General features: G+C 37.0%; 1 protein-coding gene across 2 annotated transcripts in view; it reads left to right on the forward strand.

The window, feature by feature from the left end:
- Nucleotides 1–18,091, forward strand: part of ANGPT1 (angiopoietin 1) — a 140,916-nt gene that overhangs the window by 51,289 nt on the left and 71,536 nt on the right. For both annotated transcript variants that reach the window (XM_070940376.1, XM_070940377.1), the window contains exon 2: nt 12,607–12,762. In XM_070940376.1, coding sequence (XP_070796477.1) covers nt 12,607–12,762 — 156 coding nt within the window. The remainder of the gene's footprint in view (nt 1–12,606; nt 12,763–18,091) is intronic.

The raw sequence follows: 18,091 nt of genomic DNA on the forward strand, positions 1-18,091 counted from the left end.
CAGATCATGAACTATTCATATGCAAGTTCCAAGTTAAGCTAAAGATAAAGAAGAAAGCCAACCAATCTCCACAATATGATCGTAATATGATTTCAAGGAGAACCTCAGACATTGCTTTGAAGTTCTGAACCTCATTGATTGAGAATCAGAGGAACCATGAAATGAACTTAAAGAAGTTGTTAGGGATGAATGTGATAAAGAGACTGCCAAGGATGAAGGAAAAGAAGAAAGCAATCTCTATGTCAGAACAAACTGTGGAAATTGCCAAGAAGATAAGAGAAGCCACAGCCAAGTTTTTTCTTTTAAAAAAAAATCTCAGAAAGAACTTAACAAAAAAATTTTCAGAAAACTGTTAGAAGAAGAAAGAAGCAGTATGACAACATCTGTAAAAGCTACAGAACTCATGGAATACCCACTGTAGTATGATAAGTAAAAAAAGACGAATCAGTAAAGCTTCTCACCAAGCTACACCAGCAACTCTGAAAAATAACACAGTGGCTAACAGATAGGAAGAGGTCAATCTATGTTCCAAGAGACTTAACAGAGTGTGCAAACTATTATCCTTAATTTCACATACTAGAAAATAGCTTTAATTTCACATGCTAGAAAAATAACATCGAAGGAATACCCAATGCAGAATAGTTACATGAAAAAGAAGTGTAAAGCCAGCTTTAGAAAAACCCATGGAATATGAAACATTATTTCTGATGTAATTTATATAATTGTCCCAAAGCTGCTTTTTCAAGAGGCAACTGGACTTTCTGGTTTTTCTTTGAAGACGTTTCGCTTCTCATCCAAGAAGCTTCTTCAGCTCTCAGAAAAGGATGTTTTCAAAGAAAAACCAGAAAGTCCAGTTGCCTCTTGAAAAAGCACCTTTGGGACAACCATGATCTGGATGACTGAGAATTTATATAATTGGGAAAGCCAAAGAATACCCCAGAAAAGTCCATTTGATGCTTCATTGATTGTGGAAAGTCCTTTGATTGTGTTGATAATGTCAAGCTTTGGAAAGTGTTTGGAAAAATTGGGAATCACAGAACATCTCATTGCCCTCATGAGATACTAGTCAGAAAATCACACTGCAAATAGAATATGGTGAAACAGACTGGCTCTAGGTTGGTAAAGAGTGGGACAAGGTTGTATATGCTCCCCTTATCTATTCAACATATCTCCTGAATATATATTAAGGGAAGTTGGAATGGAAGAAGATTATTGGCTTTAAAATTGGAATGAGAAACATCAGTTATGTGCAGTGCGTTGATGACACTACCTTCATGGGTAAAAGTAATAGGATGCACAAAATGTAATTTTAATATAATAGGCACAAACCAATTTGTTATTTTGTAAAATTAGGCTTACATTGAAACATTTTAAAAGCAACTTTTAATTGCACGATGTTAAGCTTTCTAAATTCTAAATAAATGCTTCAATAAACGCTATTGTTCACAATAAAAACAAAATACTGTTTTCTCTTTCTTTCTTTCTTTCTTTCTTTCTTTCTTTCTTTCTTTCTTTCTTTCTTTTTGGTTAGTTTGCTGACTTTTCATCTTGGTTAAAGGAAGATTAAACTTTTCCATCAAACATTTTTGTAACAAATGCTTGAAAGATTTTTTATATATGAAGTATTATGCAAAATATTTCATTAAAAACAACATTGAGGATGAATACCTATAAAGATTAATGGAAGTATGCAGAGTTATGAGAATGGGAAGAAAAAGTATTGCAGTTTCCATTAAGCTTTTGTTGTTTTTATGGTACTGCGGGAAGCTGCAATTATTCCTTTACTGCCGTGCTTATTTTTGGAGTTGTACGGGTCACTGTACCTCTAAAATTATAAGGCCCTTCCAGCCATGATGTACCAATATATAATTTTTAAAAAATTCTTGTGGAGAAACTAAGGTAAATATTATCATCTGTATGGGACATTCATCACCAAACCACTTGGGCTATGCAGTTGTATTGTAAAAAGTGAAGATCATAAATGCCTGATCTTTATAGGACACAACTGACTGCAGCTGTCCAATATTATTTAAGAGAAACCTTAACCAAAATGAGCTGTGACATCTAAATCTAACTCCAGAATTGTCTAAAATAGTTATCCTCTAAATTTTAATTGTTGATAGCATCCAATACCTCACCAATCTTCTCTGAAGGCCTTGAAATAATTTATTATTGGACTGGTGTAACTGAGTAGTAAATGTTGAGTAATGTTGCATTTCAATGGAGAAATCTTAAATTAATAACCGCTCAGCATACCTGCTATTTATTATGTCTTTATTATTTATTACAATGACTAATAGCTGCCTTTCAAGATAATAGTCGTCCCAACTTGGCTTACAAGTGAAACAATTATAAAATAAAATAAAACAATAAATATTATTTTAAAAGGAGGAGAATACTAAACCTCTAGAAATTTCTCACAGGGCAGTTGATGTAATGGCCCTATTGTGTGACACAGGGATTGGGGAAGAGAAGGAAGAGAACAAGGCTTCAAGAGCAGTTGTCTACCTACCTCACCTCTGATGTTGGGGAAAGAATAATTGTGGTTGATCCAGAATTAATCACATTTTGAGTACACAAACTGTTATCATAAAACCTTTATTTTATTATATTTTATTTTCATTTTATGCATTAGATCAATCGTGGTATAGAGCTGCCCAGTTGACATGTCTCAATGTGGGGTACACAATAAAAACAAGAGACAAGGCATTCTAAAGGGACGAGAAAGTGACTGTATATGTTGATCATGACTAATGCCTTAACTGATTTCAATGGGTTATTTTAAATATTCTCATCTTGTCACTTGTTGCATAAAAAGGAATCCTGCTTTGGCTCACAACTAAATGGTAAAAGAAAAATACTCATTTTAGATCTCTCTCCCTGCCCCACTCTGTTACAAACTATGGAACAAGGCAAACAGTGATATCTTGTATAAGTTGAATATCTTGTATAAGTTAAATATCATTGTGCTATTTAACACAATGCTATTATAATTGATCAGGTAATGCACACAGGGCTGCAAAACAGCTGAGCAGATACATATTAAATAACAGATTAACAGAGTTGGAAGGGACCTTATAGGTCATCTAGTCCAACCCCCTGCTCAAGCAGAAGACCCTACACCATTTCTGACAAATGGCAGTCCAATCTTTTCTTGAAAGTCTCAAGTGATGAAGTTCCCACAACTTCCAAAGGCAAGCTGTTCCATGGGTTGATTGTTCACTGTCAGAAAGTTCCTCCTCATTACTAGGTTGAATCTCTCCTTGGTCAGTTTCCATCCATTATTCCTTGTCAGGTGCTTTGGAAAATAGCTTGACCCCTTCCTCGCTGTGGCAACCCCTCAAATATTGGAACACTGCTATCATGTCTCCCCTGGTCCTTTTCTTCACTAGACTAACTATGCCCAGTTCCTGTAACCGTTCTTCATATGTTTGAGTCTCCGGTCCTCTATTTATCCTGGTTGCTCTTCTCTGTACTCTTTCTAAAGTCTCAACATCTTTTTTATAGCGTGGTGACCAAAATATGACTAATCATATTGCATTTTTTTAATTTAAAATTAGAACCAGGCTGAGAAATGTTTCTGTGGTTTTTTTCCTTTACCATTTTCATATAAAATGGTGAACGAATGTGGTATTATTTGCTTATATTCAGTTACAAGTTGTTCAAAGTTTAGTATTTGGTAGAGTCTTCTGTCCAGTACTTTAGACTCTTTGGTTTTGTGCTTTTCAATTAAATCCCATGAAGAATCTTTTATTCCCCCCCCCAAAAAAAATGGTGCTATTTACGCCACTGATAGACAATCATATTGGAGACAAGGAGATTAAGCAAAGTGACTCGCTCATTTTCTCTCTCCCAAACTTCACAATCAAATTGAAACTTCCCATAGCTAGTTTAATTCACCTGTCTCTGGGCTGTGAATATGAATGTTAAACAAGGAAACAGATTTCATCTTCATTTTCTCCTTCATTAAACAACAAAGAGTAAGGAAAAGAAACGTCTCTTTAGAATTTGAAGAGATACTGCAAGTTCAAGTAAATCCTGTCTGATACAGAGCAACGTTCTAGCTTCATCATTCAGTATAAAACATACTTACTAATTATGATGCAATAAAGAAAATAAAAGTATTTAGTTTGTCATGGTTCCAAGAATTCAGCAGCTGAACTAATGCACTTATCTCCACTGGCAAATCTCACTTTTCCCCCCCTATTTGATTGGTCAAATGTAATTTTCTAGAAAAGCAGTGTTGCCTTATGGTGAATCTTATTTTTTTTTTTTTTTTTAAATTTGATTTATATGCCGCCCTTCTCCAGAGACTCAAGGCGGCTTACAATGCGTTAAGCAATAGCCTTCATACTTTTGTATATTTATACAAAGTCAGCTTATTGCCCCCACAAACTGGGTCCTCATTTCACCTACCTTAGAAAGGATGGAAGGCTGAGTCAACCTTGAGCCTTGGAGAGATTCGAACCAGCAGTAAATTGCAGGCAGCTGTGTTAATAACAGGGTGCGTAGACCACTGTACTATCAAGGCTCATTTATTGAGCACAAGTATACGTGAACCATGGCAAGTTGTTTGAATAAGAAACATCTCGGTTGGAAATCATATAGTCCAACCCAGCTGTGTTTATTTCAATGCTTGCATATTCAAATAAACACTGTTTATTTGTGTGTATGATCCATATACATATGTGAACATTCAAATAAATGCTCTCAGAAGTTTATTGAAAATATGTCAGAGGTAAAAATGGAGCATGTGCGGTTGACTCTAGCTCTAAGCAATTTTGCTGGTTAAATCAGATGCTAATGTTAAATAATCCATCTTGGATGGATGCAATTTTTTTAAAAAGCAGATTAGATTGATTCAGCCAATGATTCAGCCTTTGTAAAATACAAGCAGATTTAATATAGGAGAACATACTCTTGGACTTGAGTATGAGAAAGAGATTCAGCCATGAAACTTGCTGGGTGGCATTGGATCCTTGGTCTAACCATCATATGCAGGACTTCTAAATTATATTGTATAACTAAGGTTCTCAGGGTTGTGTTTTGCTGACCACTTGGAAAAAAATTGATGGGTCTTGGCAGATCCTTCAAGAAATTTGGGTTTCATTTTGCTTTTCTCCAAATCAATGCATGTAGAAGCAATAAAGTTAAATGCTACAATGTTTTGCGGAACAGGTTATGTGAAAGTAAATTATGAAATTGACACTATTTGTATTTGTGTTTGTATTTGTGTAGGCAGTCGTATGAAAACCATAAGATTCTATGCCAAGCAGTGGTGAAATCCATTTTTTTTTTACTATCGGTTCTGTGGGCATGGCTTGGTGGACGTGGTGTGGCTTGGTGGGCGTGGCTTGGTGGGCGTGGCAGGGGAAAGATACTGCAAAATCTCCATTCCCACCCCACTCTGGGGCCAGCCAGAGATGGTATTTGCCGGTTCTCTGATCTACTCAAAATTTCTGCTGTCGGTTCTCCAAACTGCTCAAAATCTCTGCTATGGGTTCTCCTGTCAAAACCTGCTGGATTTCACCCCTGATGCCAAGGCTTGCTTACATGCCCAACATTATGGCAAAGCAACCTTGATCTATGCTATTGGAAATAGTTGATAGATGATAGACAGATAGACATATAGAAAGATGGCTAGATAGATCGATAGTGTTAGGGTGTGTGTAAAAAGTATTTGTTGCTTGTGCAACGAGCAGAGCAGAAACACACAGGGAAGGAGATAAACGTGTAGCTCGTGTGAGAAAAATACTTTATATACAAGATAAGAAGCAGTCTCGGTGTAAGTAAAACAGTCCAAGGTCATAAACAGTAATATCAGTCCAGTAAGTATCTTCCCTTACCAAAGCAAACAGACTTTAGTAACTCTCGGTATACAGTACCATATACCAATCCAGTCTAACACCAATCAGCAGAAGATGCAGGAAGCAGGAGTAACAGGATCAATCAAGAACAAGGAATGCTTCTCTGCGCTGCTTATTTATGCACTGTAGCCTAATTGCAGGGTTCAGCAAACCCTGATTACGTGGCTCAGTTGTTTCTTAAAGAAACAGATATATTGCCTGACCAACAGGTTAGGGGTAAGCTACAAGCTGAACCTAACAGATAGATTAATAGACAGACAGGCAGGCATATAGTGATAGATAGATTAGATAGATGCTAGATAGATAGATAGATAGATAGATAGATAGATAGATAGATAGATAGATGATAAGTATATATATATATATATATATATATATATATATATATATATATATATATATATATATATATATATATATATACAGGGTACTTACGGGACCGCCTTCTGCCACCAATAGCCTCCCACCGGCCAGTTCGCTCCCACAGAGACGGCCTCCTCAGGGTGCCGTCGGCTAGACAATGCCGGCTGGTGACCCCCAGGAGGAGACCCTTCTCTGTGGTGGCACCTACCCTTTGGAACAATCTACCCCCAGAGATACGAGTGATCTCCGACCTCCAGACTTTTCGTCGGGCCCTAAAAACTCATCTCTTTCAGTTAGCCGTTCTCTCTTGATTTTATGATTTTATGGTTGATTTTAAATTTTGATATGGATTTTAAATTGATAAATTTTAAACTATGGGCCAAATTTAATTATTTAAAATCTATTTTTAATCGCACTTTATGTATAAATGTTTTATTTTGGCTGTTCACCGCCCTGAGTTTGAAAGGAGAAGGGCGGTATAGAAATTTGAATAACAAATAAATAAATAAATAAATATATATATATATAGAGAGAGAGAGACAGAGAGAGAGAGAGAGACAGACAGACAGACAGATTTATATATATATATATATATATATATATATATATATATATATATATATATATATATATATATATATATATATATTTTATATGCCGCCCTTTTTTTATTTTGATTTATATGCCATCCTTCTCTGGAGACTCAGGGCAGCTTACAAGGCATTAAGCAATAGCCTTCATACTTTTGTATATTTTATACAAAGTCAGCTTATTGCCCCCACAAACCGGGTCCTCATTTTAGCTACCTTAGAAAGGATGGAAGGCTGAGTCAACCTTGAGCCTGATGGGAATTGAACTCGCAGTAATTGCAGGCAGCTGGAAGCTAAATACTACCTTTAACAGTAGCATTAGTCTGCTGCGCCACTCAGGCTCCCATATATAACTCTATGGTACTATGGTACTTTGGTTAATAATGCTAGATCTTCAGATATACAAGCTACCTTAATGCTTTGAAAATAAGCTCCATTTTTATAATGGAGAAGGAATAAGACTGTTTAAAATCAAATTTAAAAAAGTAGCTTAACAAGAAAAGACATAAGACTTGCTTGTTGTTGCCATTCTTCAGAGGGTCATTTGAGCCACCAAACCTTATTCTCTGGGAGTCAGGATTTGGGCTTGGAATTTCAATCCTAGCCACAGCACCCTGAGCATGAATGATTTCTACAAACGTGGTATGGTTTTAGGGCTATCCCCTGTAATAGTTCTTGCTTGCTTTACATTTCACCTCTTCCTGCATTCAGGAATGATGAAGCTATTTTGAGAGTTCATCTTACCTTGAGAATGTAATTTTTTTTCCCATGAAGGGGAAGCTGATCATTCTGAGAGAAAGCAACTCTTAATTTATTTATAGCCACATGCCAAGAGCCAGCAACATGCATATGTCTCATGTTTCTGTTTGCATTTTTATTCATGAGTATTTGGGTGGCTTCTATAAAGTTTTTTAGTAAACACTGAAAGCATTAGTCAATTGCTCCTAATGTGCAATCTCATCGAATGTTTATTAAATAATAATATTGAGCTCTGTGACAGTTTTATTTCTGAGAATGCTGGGGCTTTATTGCAGGGCTGCTGAGTAATACCACATTGTGGAAAACACAGGATTGACAGTAAAGAACGATTAGAAAAAGCAGATGTCACTGAATTCTACTCTAGGGGAAAAACTTGCCAAAGTTATTGCTAACTTTGTAATTTTAATAGTAATATTTCAAAAGTTGGATCACGGTGAATTGCTTAATGAAAGAAACAGAATTAAATGATTTTCTTTTCCTGCAGAATTGACAAGCTTAATATTCAAACATATCCATTGAAAATCCCAAGCTTAAAAATACGACTAAGCAATCTACAACTCACAATAACTTCTCTTTCTCCTTCTTTCTCCTTCTCCTTCTCCTTCTCCTTCTCCTTCTCCTTCTCCTTCTCCTTCTCCTTCTCCTTCTCCTTCTCCTTCTCTCTCCTTCTGCTTCTTTTACTTGCAAATCTTTTTGTCCTCAGGATTTCCTAAGTATGTAACTTCTGTCATCTGCAGAAGTAGGTAGATAAAAGATAAAATGGAGAATCAGTATAAATCCAATACTGCTTTTCTGCATTCTCTCGCAGTCCCTAAATCAAGGCATATCTGGCTCTTATCGTATTCTTCTTTTGCTGAAATAGTACATGCTTCATTGTAAATTATGACATTTGATATTAACGATTTTAAATCCCAGGCTGATATGGTATTTATTCTCAGCCCCAGTGAGATTAAAACCAAAATCTTACATTTCATTGCTTCAACTCCTAGTGAATCACATCCTGTATAGTTTAATTTGTGACTGGCAATTCCGGAGAAATATTATCACAACAGCAAAAACAGCTCCTTCATCTGCAAACACTCCAGTGATCATGGCGCCTAGTTGGCAGCATTTGTTTATGGAGGAGTTTCAGGCCATTTTATGCCTTTGTCTGTGCATGTGTCTCCATGTATATGAGTATATGAGTGTGTGCACACACACAAACATGCCTTTGAGTCAGTTTTGACTCCTGGCAACAGCTTGGATGAATCTCTGCAATTTTCTTGGCAAAATTTCAGAAGTGGCTTGCCATTGCCTCCTCCCTAGGGCGAGCAGAAATGACTGGCCCAAGGTCACCCATATGGCCCTGTGCCTAATGCAGAACTAGAACTCACAATTTCCCAGTTAAGTGAATCTGGTTTCCCCATTGATTTTGCTTGTCAGAAGGTCACAAAAGGTGATCATATGAGCCCAGGACACTGCAAGTGTCATAAATGTGAGTCAGTTGCCCAGCATCTGAATTTTGATCATGTGACCATGGGGATGCCATGATGGTCATAAGTGTGAAAAGTGGTCATAAGTCACTTTTTTGTAACTTTGAACAGTCACTAAATGAAGTGTTGAAAATTGAGAATTATTTTTATTGATTATCTGCAAGATGGTAACAAGAATAGCTTTTATGTAACTGATGTTTTTACAAGGGGAATCAAACTTTGTTTCTGAATACTAAAATCATACAGGTGTATAAAAGACTATATCACACTACTGACCAGACTCTTTCATACTAAACACTTCACATCCTGGACTTAAACTGTTTCAACTCCTACCCTCAAGACGACTCTATAGAGCATTGCACACCAGAACTAGACACAAGATCAATTTTTTCCCGAACGCCATCACTCTGCTAAACAAATAATTCCTTCAACACTGTCAAACTAGTTACTAAGTCTGCACTACTATTAATCTTCTCATCTTCTCATTGTTCCCATCACCCATCTCCTCCCACTTATGACTGTATGACTGTAATTTTGTTGCTGATATCCTTACGATTTATATTCATAAGGATATTGTTTCTTGATTGCTTATTTGTTCCCTATGACTAGCATTAAGTGTTGTACCTTATGATGATGAACGTATCTTTTATTTTATGTACACTGAGAGCATGTGCACCAAGACAAATTCCTTGTGTGTCCAATCACACTTGGCCAATAAAAATTCTATTCTATTCTATTAACAATTGTGAAATAATACAATATAGAAAATCTGTATCCTTGAAGCGATTTCCCAAGTACAATTTGTGTATAATTTATAGTGTTTCTTACGCATGTTTTATATTCTGGTATTGAGTAGAGATCACACTGTTTGCTTCCCCATTCTTAGATATTTTGTCAGAGAACTAATGTGATGCAACTAAAGGTGTGGCCTAATTAAATCTTGACATACAATAAATTTAGTTGTTTTCATTTTTGAAATTGCTGTTTTTTGTCTTCTGAATTCTCTTATGTGTGGGGAAATCAGGTTTAAAACTTTACAAATCAATACATCTTCCTGGATCAGTTTTAATCAATTACTTTCTGTCATGCTAAGGTCTAGGCTATCTCACGAGATTGTAAACAAGATAACATGGGAGGAACCATATACATTACTCCAATGGTAGGATTCAAGTAATTTAACAACCGGTTCTCTGCCCTAATGATTTCTTCTAATAACCAGTTTGCCAAACTGCTCAGAAAATTAACAACCGGTTATCCCGAAGTGGTGCGAACTGGCTGAATCCCACTACTGCATTACTCCTTGGAGCAAAATATAATAGTGTCTGGAAAATATGTTCTAAATAATCTTACATTTCTAATTTATTTATTTATGAACTGGATTTATAAGGTTGTTCAACAGTAAGAATGCGACTCTGGGTGGTGTACAGCATGAAAATAAACAGTAAATCAAAAACAAACAACCTCCCCCCAAAAAAAATCCATATACGGGTATGGCTTAACAATTGTGTTGGAAAGATCCATTTGCCAATAATGGATCACTATCCATTATGACAATAATAAACAGTAATAAAAGGTTCATTTTCCAACCAATGGGATCATTTATGACAACAACATAAGCCTTCAGTGTGAAACTGAATAAGGTCTGGTCAGTTTCAGGTAGCATTTTTGAGCTGGCTAGAGGGTTCTAATCAATTAAGTAAGGTCATGCAATTATCTTGCAATTTATCTTGCAATTAGTATTTTCTAGGGATCTTGATGATGATGTTTATATGTTAACACCTTGGACACCTAGAAAACACATTGTTCAACATAGAAATGGAATATGTGATATTAAACAATAAAAATATTTAACGCCCCCCAAAAAGTACTTTCTAGGGATCTGCTGTGCTACAAAAAAAAAATGTTGAGGAAGAAATGGCTTGTTTAAGCAGTCTTCTCCCTGTAAGGGGCAAAAAAGAAAACAAACAGGTCAGGCACAGGACTGTATGGGAACACTTTCTCTGGATGAGACAATAGCAACTGCTGGTCTTTGCAGCATCTCTCTTTTTCTTAATCACATGGTTTGCTTAGTTGACTGTTGCTTAGAGAGAATTTCGCTGGAATCATCTGCATTCATTCAACGAAGTCTACCTGTAACACTGAACTCCGTAAAAAAATAAATTTTTAATCCAAAATATAAAATGAAAACCATCACACATTGAACTAAGCCATAAAGGGATTTAATTGGGTTTAGCCAGAAGGTTCTGTCAGGTTCTGGAGAACTGGTAGCAGAAATTTTGAGCAGTTCAGAGAACCGGTAGTGGAAAATTTCTCTTACTTCATTTTCCTCATCTGATAACGTTCATAGGAAGCGCTGAGGTTTTTAATGGAAAAGAAAATGAAATTGAAACCAGATATATCATATCTTATGGACATGTTTCAAAACCATTGAATGAAACCACTAATAAGTCAGTCCTAACCTCTCCCCTCTACCTCAACCAAGTCTATCTTCTGAGAATAAGTAAAAGGACGCTCAAACTTTAGATGGTAACAATAGAAATGCTTTTCAACAGAACTGCTTTTTGGAGCAGGAAAATCAATTGATATATTATGAAGCATTAATTCCTTAATTCGCCATTAATATCCCCCTTTTAAAAAGTTATTTCAAGCAAGTCCAGCTGTAACTAATTTTTATAAAGAAATTATAGAGGAGGAGGAGGAAGAGGAAGAGGAGGAGGAGGAGGAAAAGAATATCCACACAATCAAATAGCCCAAAATAAAAATATGGAGACACACACAGATATTAATCATAAAAAGTCTTGTAGAATAAAAACAATATAGACTTAAAACCTTAGCTCACCTTTTCAGGCACATTGCTTCCTGAAGAAATAGAAGAAGATATAGAGGAGATAATTTGGCTGATAGTTTCATCTTCCTTGCATCAGAAGAAAAGCCTGCTAGAAAACCCTACATTGCAACACAGTACTGACTGATTGGATTCTTTTACTGGCCCAGTTGTGTGACTGTCAGTTTTCTGAGAATTTACAGCCAATTGCTTGGCCAACCCCTTGCCACCTCTGCACAGCCAGTCCTACAAAGAAGGAAGCCACAAGTGAAATCTGCTTTGACTTTACACTCTCTGGCAAAGAAGAGCAACAAAGATGATTATGAGGCCAGAGGCCAAGACAGCTGCAGGAATTGGGTATATCTAGTCTAGTGAAAAAAAGGATTAGGGGCAGGGGTGCTATTCAGCAGGTTCTGACAGGTTCTGGAGAACCGGTAGTGGAAATTTTGAGTAGTTCGGATAACTGACAAATACCACCTCTGGCTGGCCCCAGAATGTGGTGGGAATGGAGATTTTGCAATATCCTTCCCCTACCATGCCCACCAAGCCACGCCCATAGAACCAGTAGTAAAAAAAAAAAATTGGATTTCACCACTAGTTTAGCATATTGTGGGAACTCACTCAGCCATTGTGGTTTACTCAGCAAACATTGTTTAAATGAATCATGGCTTGAACCAAAACATGAAACAACACACTTTTCCATGGCCTTTTTTTCTCCTCTTGTTCTTTAGCTTGAGAACTACATTGTGGAAAACATGAAGTCAGAAATGGCCCAGCTGCAACAAAACGCTGTCCAAAATCACACAGCCACCATGCTGGAAATAGGAACCAGCCTTCTCAGCCAGACAGCAGAACAGACAAGAAAACTCACAGATGTTGAAACACAAGTAAGTAGTCACAATTCCTTTCACTAGAACATTTTGACTGTGGTAAAATAATTTCCATTCCCTTTTCCTGAATAATCCTTTTTGTGACTGAAGTAGCCACAAGGAGGTGATCAGTTTGACTGTGAGCTACATGTATATTCTCTTATATAGGAAGGTAGTCAATTTTGGATTAAAACAAACACTTTTTGAGCATTTACTGAAAAATAGTAATGTCGGAGTATTTATTTATTTATTTATTTATTTATTTATTTATTTTATTTTTATTTTTTTTTAATTTTGATTTATATGCCGCCCTTCTCCGAAGACTCAGGGCGGCTTACAATGTGCTCAGCAAAACTAAATAAATTTATTTATTTATTTATTTATTTATTTATTTATTTATTTATTTATTTATCGTATGGCAAAATACATGGACTTATAGTCGTTCAAATGTTAATGTCAGAGTAAATAAAGTCCTAATGATTGTCCATATTTGATCTACCTAAGGCATTGACTCTATCCTAGCTGGGTAGATCTCCTTACTTTATATTTTTATAAGATTTCTGAGTCATCCTTGCAACTAATTCCATGGGTATATTCATACATTGACCGGTGTTCAATATCTGGCCTGTATTTGCTTGAAGTCAACTGAGACGTTATTCTCACTGACGTTATCAACCTACTGATCAAAATTCTTTCCATTTTTTTTATGTGCTAGAAAAGCTAGCATTGACAGGAAAGTGCTAGAATCCTCCCTCGTAAGGACGAGTGGCTTTCTGTGGGTTCACTTACCTTCACTACTGGTTCGCAAATGTGAGCGTATGCGCCACCTCTGCACATGCGCAGAGCATTAAAAATGGGACATGATGATGTCCAGGCCAGTGGGCAGAAAACTGGTTTGTTTTCAGTCTGTTTTCAATTGGCCCATAATTCTGCTTTAACAGGAAAATGTCAAAAACTAATAGGCAAGTGGGTGGTGGAGAAAATATGTCTTACTTTCCAATGAATCATCTTTTTTAAAGGGATTACTATGTATTTAAGATAAGGAGCCATCAGAAGTGAACTTATAAATCAGATGGAAAGAAAGGACAGCACAAAAAAAAATATACAGTATTCATAGATGTAGCACTACAATTTAAGGATGCAGAGGCTTTCCTCTGGATGCTGCTAAAGCAGGGCCCAAAGTCTTGATGAACCAGCATTGTGATCACATCAAAATTGCCTATTTATTAATTAATTAATTTATTTATTCATTCATTCATTCAATTTGTATGCGGCCCCTCTCCAAAGACTCAGGGCGGCTTTTGGCTATCGTTTCTTAATAAAATATAAATGTGCACCAGAAACATCCCGCATGTGCAAAAATACTTACAAAGTCATAAATTCAAGCAAATTAAGATTATTTTGAAGCAGTTTTTGTTACGTTTTACAAATTCTGTGCTAGTGCAGTGTGATAACAATACAAAAAAAATGGAAGAAAAAATGAAAGCTGAAGCAAAGATATAAGACCAGTCCAGAGACACTGACGTCCAAGAATACTAAGGATAAATTACATGGAGGCTACCTAATTGAAGGTCATCTAAATCCTATATTCCAATATAGTCATTAGTCATCACCTACCGTGTTTTCCCAAAAATAAGACCCTGTCTTATATTTTTTTGATTCCTGAAATAAGCGCTTGGCCTTATTGCCATCCGCTCAAAAGCCCAATTGTCTTATTTTGGGGGAAACAGGGTATATGTGGGTTGGCTGTAATATCAAAGAAGATAGCTCAACTTTGCTGCTTTTTCAGGCTGTAATTGATTCACTGCTACATAAAAGGCTAGGAAGTCCAGACAACATCTGGTTAATTCCAGGGCGTGCTGGGAACCCATCAGAAACAGGACTAGTGTCAAAAGGGAAGAGACAGATAATTGCTTAGTATCAGCATTTCAAATCCTGAAACAGTCCATTGGTCCAAACTCATTGGACATCCTTTCATTATTGTTTGTCCTTTGATTTTATCTATCAGTTCACAATTCATAATTCCTTACCCTTCTTTTCTCTTCTCTTTTATTTACAGTTTCGAGCACATGTTATCTAACAGTTGTTGTATTTTAGACTGCCTGTTTTAAACAAATACATTCATATCTGTGATCATTACATGGGCAATTACACATACCGAGTGTGTCAGATGGATACACACACACACACACACAATCATTCTTCAACCTTGACCTATACATGAAATATCCTTTCCATAATTATTACTTAAAAGTATATCAACATATGGAATAACCAAGATCAGTTACACAAGGGGGAAAAAAATCAGTCTAGCTAGAGATAGTGTACACATGGTGATGACAAGCCTTGTTTAAGCTCTCAGATTCTTTTGTTTTCCAGAGAAGGTCTAATAAAAAAGTTCATATGAAATAGACTTAACTTATAGGTAATGGGATATTAAAGCAGGAAATCTTTGGAACAAAAAACTTGCATTTTTGTATTTATAACCTAATGAAGAATAGATACTACACATTATAGGTTTACACTGTATTAAAAGGAATCAAGCATATTGAAACCATTGTGGGTTGAGTCTATTCTATGTTTTAGATTACTTGACGGGGTATAGTTGCTAGTTTTCCTTTTGCAATTCCACAGGCTCAGTATGCATTGGGAAAGCAGAATTTTAGTTTAATAGCTTTCTACAGCACTTTCTCACCATTTGAAGAAAACATTGGACATGTTCAAGACATAAAACATAGATATTGCTCTCTTTAAGGTTCTTTTTTAAAGTAACACATGAAGACTAAATTGTGCAAGAGATAAAAACAAAATCATACTAGTGCTCCAATTTTTCATCTCAATGTTGTAGTGTTGTGTGACAGGGTCTGAGAGTGAAGTGTAAAAAAAGGCTCAATCTGGGTTGAGGACAAATCATAAATTGCAAAGATTGCTTGGAGGAAATACTTATAATGAAATCTACCAGATCTCCTTGCATGGATTGCCTCTATGACTGTGTAGGACAGACAGGGAAGAAGCTAACCACCAAATTGCAAGAACACAAGTGAGTGGTCAGACAAGGAGATCCAAACTCAGTGGTAGCCTCACATTGCAATGAATAAGGAGATACATTCAATTTTGCAGCTACTAAGATTCCTGGCAAAGAGATGGAGAAGAAATAGAGGTAGTGACAGATTTTATTTTCCTGGGCTCCAAGATCACCGCAGATGGGGACTGCAGCCAAGAAATTAAAAGACGCTTGATCCTGGGGAGGAAAGCTATGGCAAATCTAGACAGCATACGAAAAAGCAGAGACATCACCCTGCCAACAAAAGTGCTTATAGTCAAGGCTATGTTTTTTTCAGTTGCAATGTACGGCTGTGAAAGTTGGACCATAAGAAAGGCTGAGCGCCAAAGAATTGAGGCCTTTGAACTCTGGTGCTGGAGAAGACTCCTGCGAGTCCCTTGGATTGCAAGGCAATCAAACCAGTCAGTCTTAGAGGAGATCAACCCTGACTGCTCTTTAGAAGGCCAGATCCTGAAGATGAAACTCAAATACTCTGGCCACCTAATGAGAAGGAAGGACTCACTGGAGAAGAGCCTAATGCTGGGAATGATTGAGGGCAAAAGAAGAAGGGGAAAACAGAGAATGAGGTGGCTGGATGGAGTCACTGAAGCAGTCGGCGTGAGCTTAAATGGACTCCAAAGGAAGGCCTGGAGGAATGTTGTCCATGGGGTTGCGATGGGTTGGACATGACTTCGCAACTAACAACAACAAAGATTGTTGGCCATGCAGGCACAAAGATAGCCAGGGAAATGATTGAAACCTGTAAAATGGGCCCCTTGTCAATCAACAGGAATGCTGATTTACCATCAGCTTATCAGGTACTTAGGAGCCAAGGACATGGCAGCACAAGGAAACAACAGCCAATGACTTAATAGCCAGCCATCAACACCTCAATCAACCAATAATAAGCCACAATAAACCAGTCACCACATAAATATCATGCACAGAATATCCAAAAGAGGGTATTGGAATATCCAATACCCTCTGCTAGAGAGAAGTTCCTTGAGGATGGATTCCAGCACAAGTCCGAAAGCTCAGAAGACTAAACCTCTGGTCCCAGTGATCGCCCCAGATTGAATCCTGCAAGATTATCCTGGGACATGTACTGTATATTTGCTTTCATTCGTGTATTAAAAGCTTTCCTGTGCAAATTGGACAAGGTTGCAGGTTACATATTAAGCAATTTATGTTATAAGCAAAGACAAATATATCTTAGCACATTATATGGTCCAAGATAAAAAAGCTAGGACAAGCTAAAAACGAGGAAATAAAGTGTAAGGTATATTCATACAATTTAAATCACTATATAGTATAGCCTTCATTTCTTAAGAAAAACTAATATTGACTTACTTTGCTTCTGCTTTTCATTCATGTGTAGGTTGTGTAGATACACTACGTGGCAGGGGTAGGTTCTACTTACCTTTAGTACCGGTTCACAATGGGGCCACTCGCGTGCATGCCCAGAAGTTTCTTGGGTTGTTGGAAAAGAGTGTTTGCTATGACCATCGTATTATTTTGACAGAATTCTATCAGCCTGTGCCCTGCTTCATTTTGTACTCCAAGGCCAAACTTGTCTGCTATTCTAGTTATCTTTTGGCTTCCTACTTTAGCATTCCAATCCCCCATAATGATAAGGACATCATTTTTTGGTGTTAATTTTATAAAGTGCTGTAGGGCTTCATAGAACCAGTCAGTTTCATCCTCTTCAGCACCAGTGGTTGGGGCATAGACTTGGGTTACTGTGATATTGAATGGTTTGCCTTGGATTCGAACTGAGATCATTCTGTCATTTGGGGGATTGTGTCCCAGTATTGCTTTTCCTACTCTTTTATTGACTATGAAAACTACTCCATTTCTTCTGAGGGATTCTTGCTCACAGTAGTATACCTGATGGCCATCTGAATTAAATTCACCCATTCCTGTCCATTTTAGTTCACTGATTCCTAAGATGTCGATGTTCAGTCTTGTCATCTCTTGTTTGACCACATCCCGCTTGCCTTGCTTCATGGATCTTACATTCCAGGTTCCTGTAGAGAAAAAATCTTTACAGCATCAGACTTTCCTTGCACCAGGAGATGCATCCACAGCTGAGCGTCCTTTTAGCTTTGGCCCAGTCGCTTCACTCTTTCTGGCACTACTAGTACTAGCCCTCTGCTCTTCCCCAGTAGCATATTGGACACCTTCCGACCTGAGGGGCTCATCTTCCAGCATCATAACTTTTTGCCTTTTGGTACTGTCCATGGGATTTTCATGGCAAAGATACTGGAATGGGTTGCCATTTTCTTCTCCAGTGGATCACGTTTT

The sequence above is a fragment of the Pituophis catenifer genome, unplaced genomic scaffold, assembly GCF_029215685.1.
Source record: "Pituophis catenifer annectens isolate HBS135680 unplaced genomic scaffold, rPitCat1.0.hap2 SCAF_3, whole genome shotgun sequence".
Classification (NCBI taxonomy): domain Eukaryota; kingdom Metazoa; phylum Chordata; class Lepidosauria; order Squamata; family Colubridae; genus Pituophis; species Pituophis catenifer.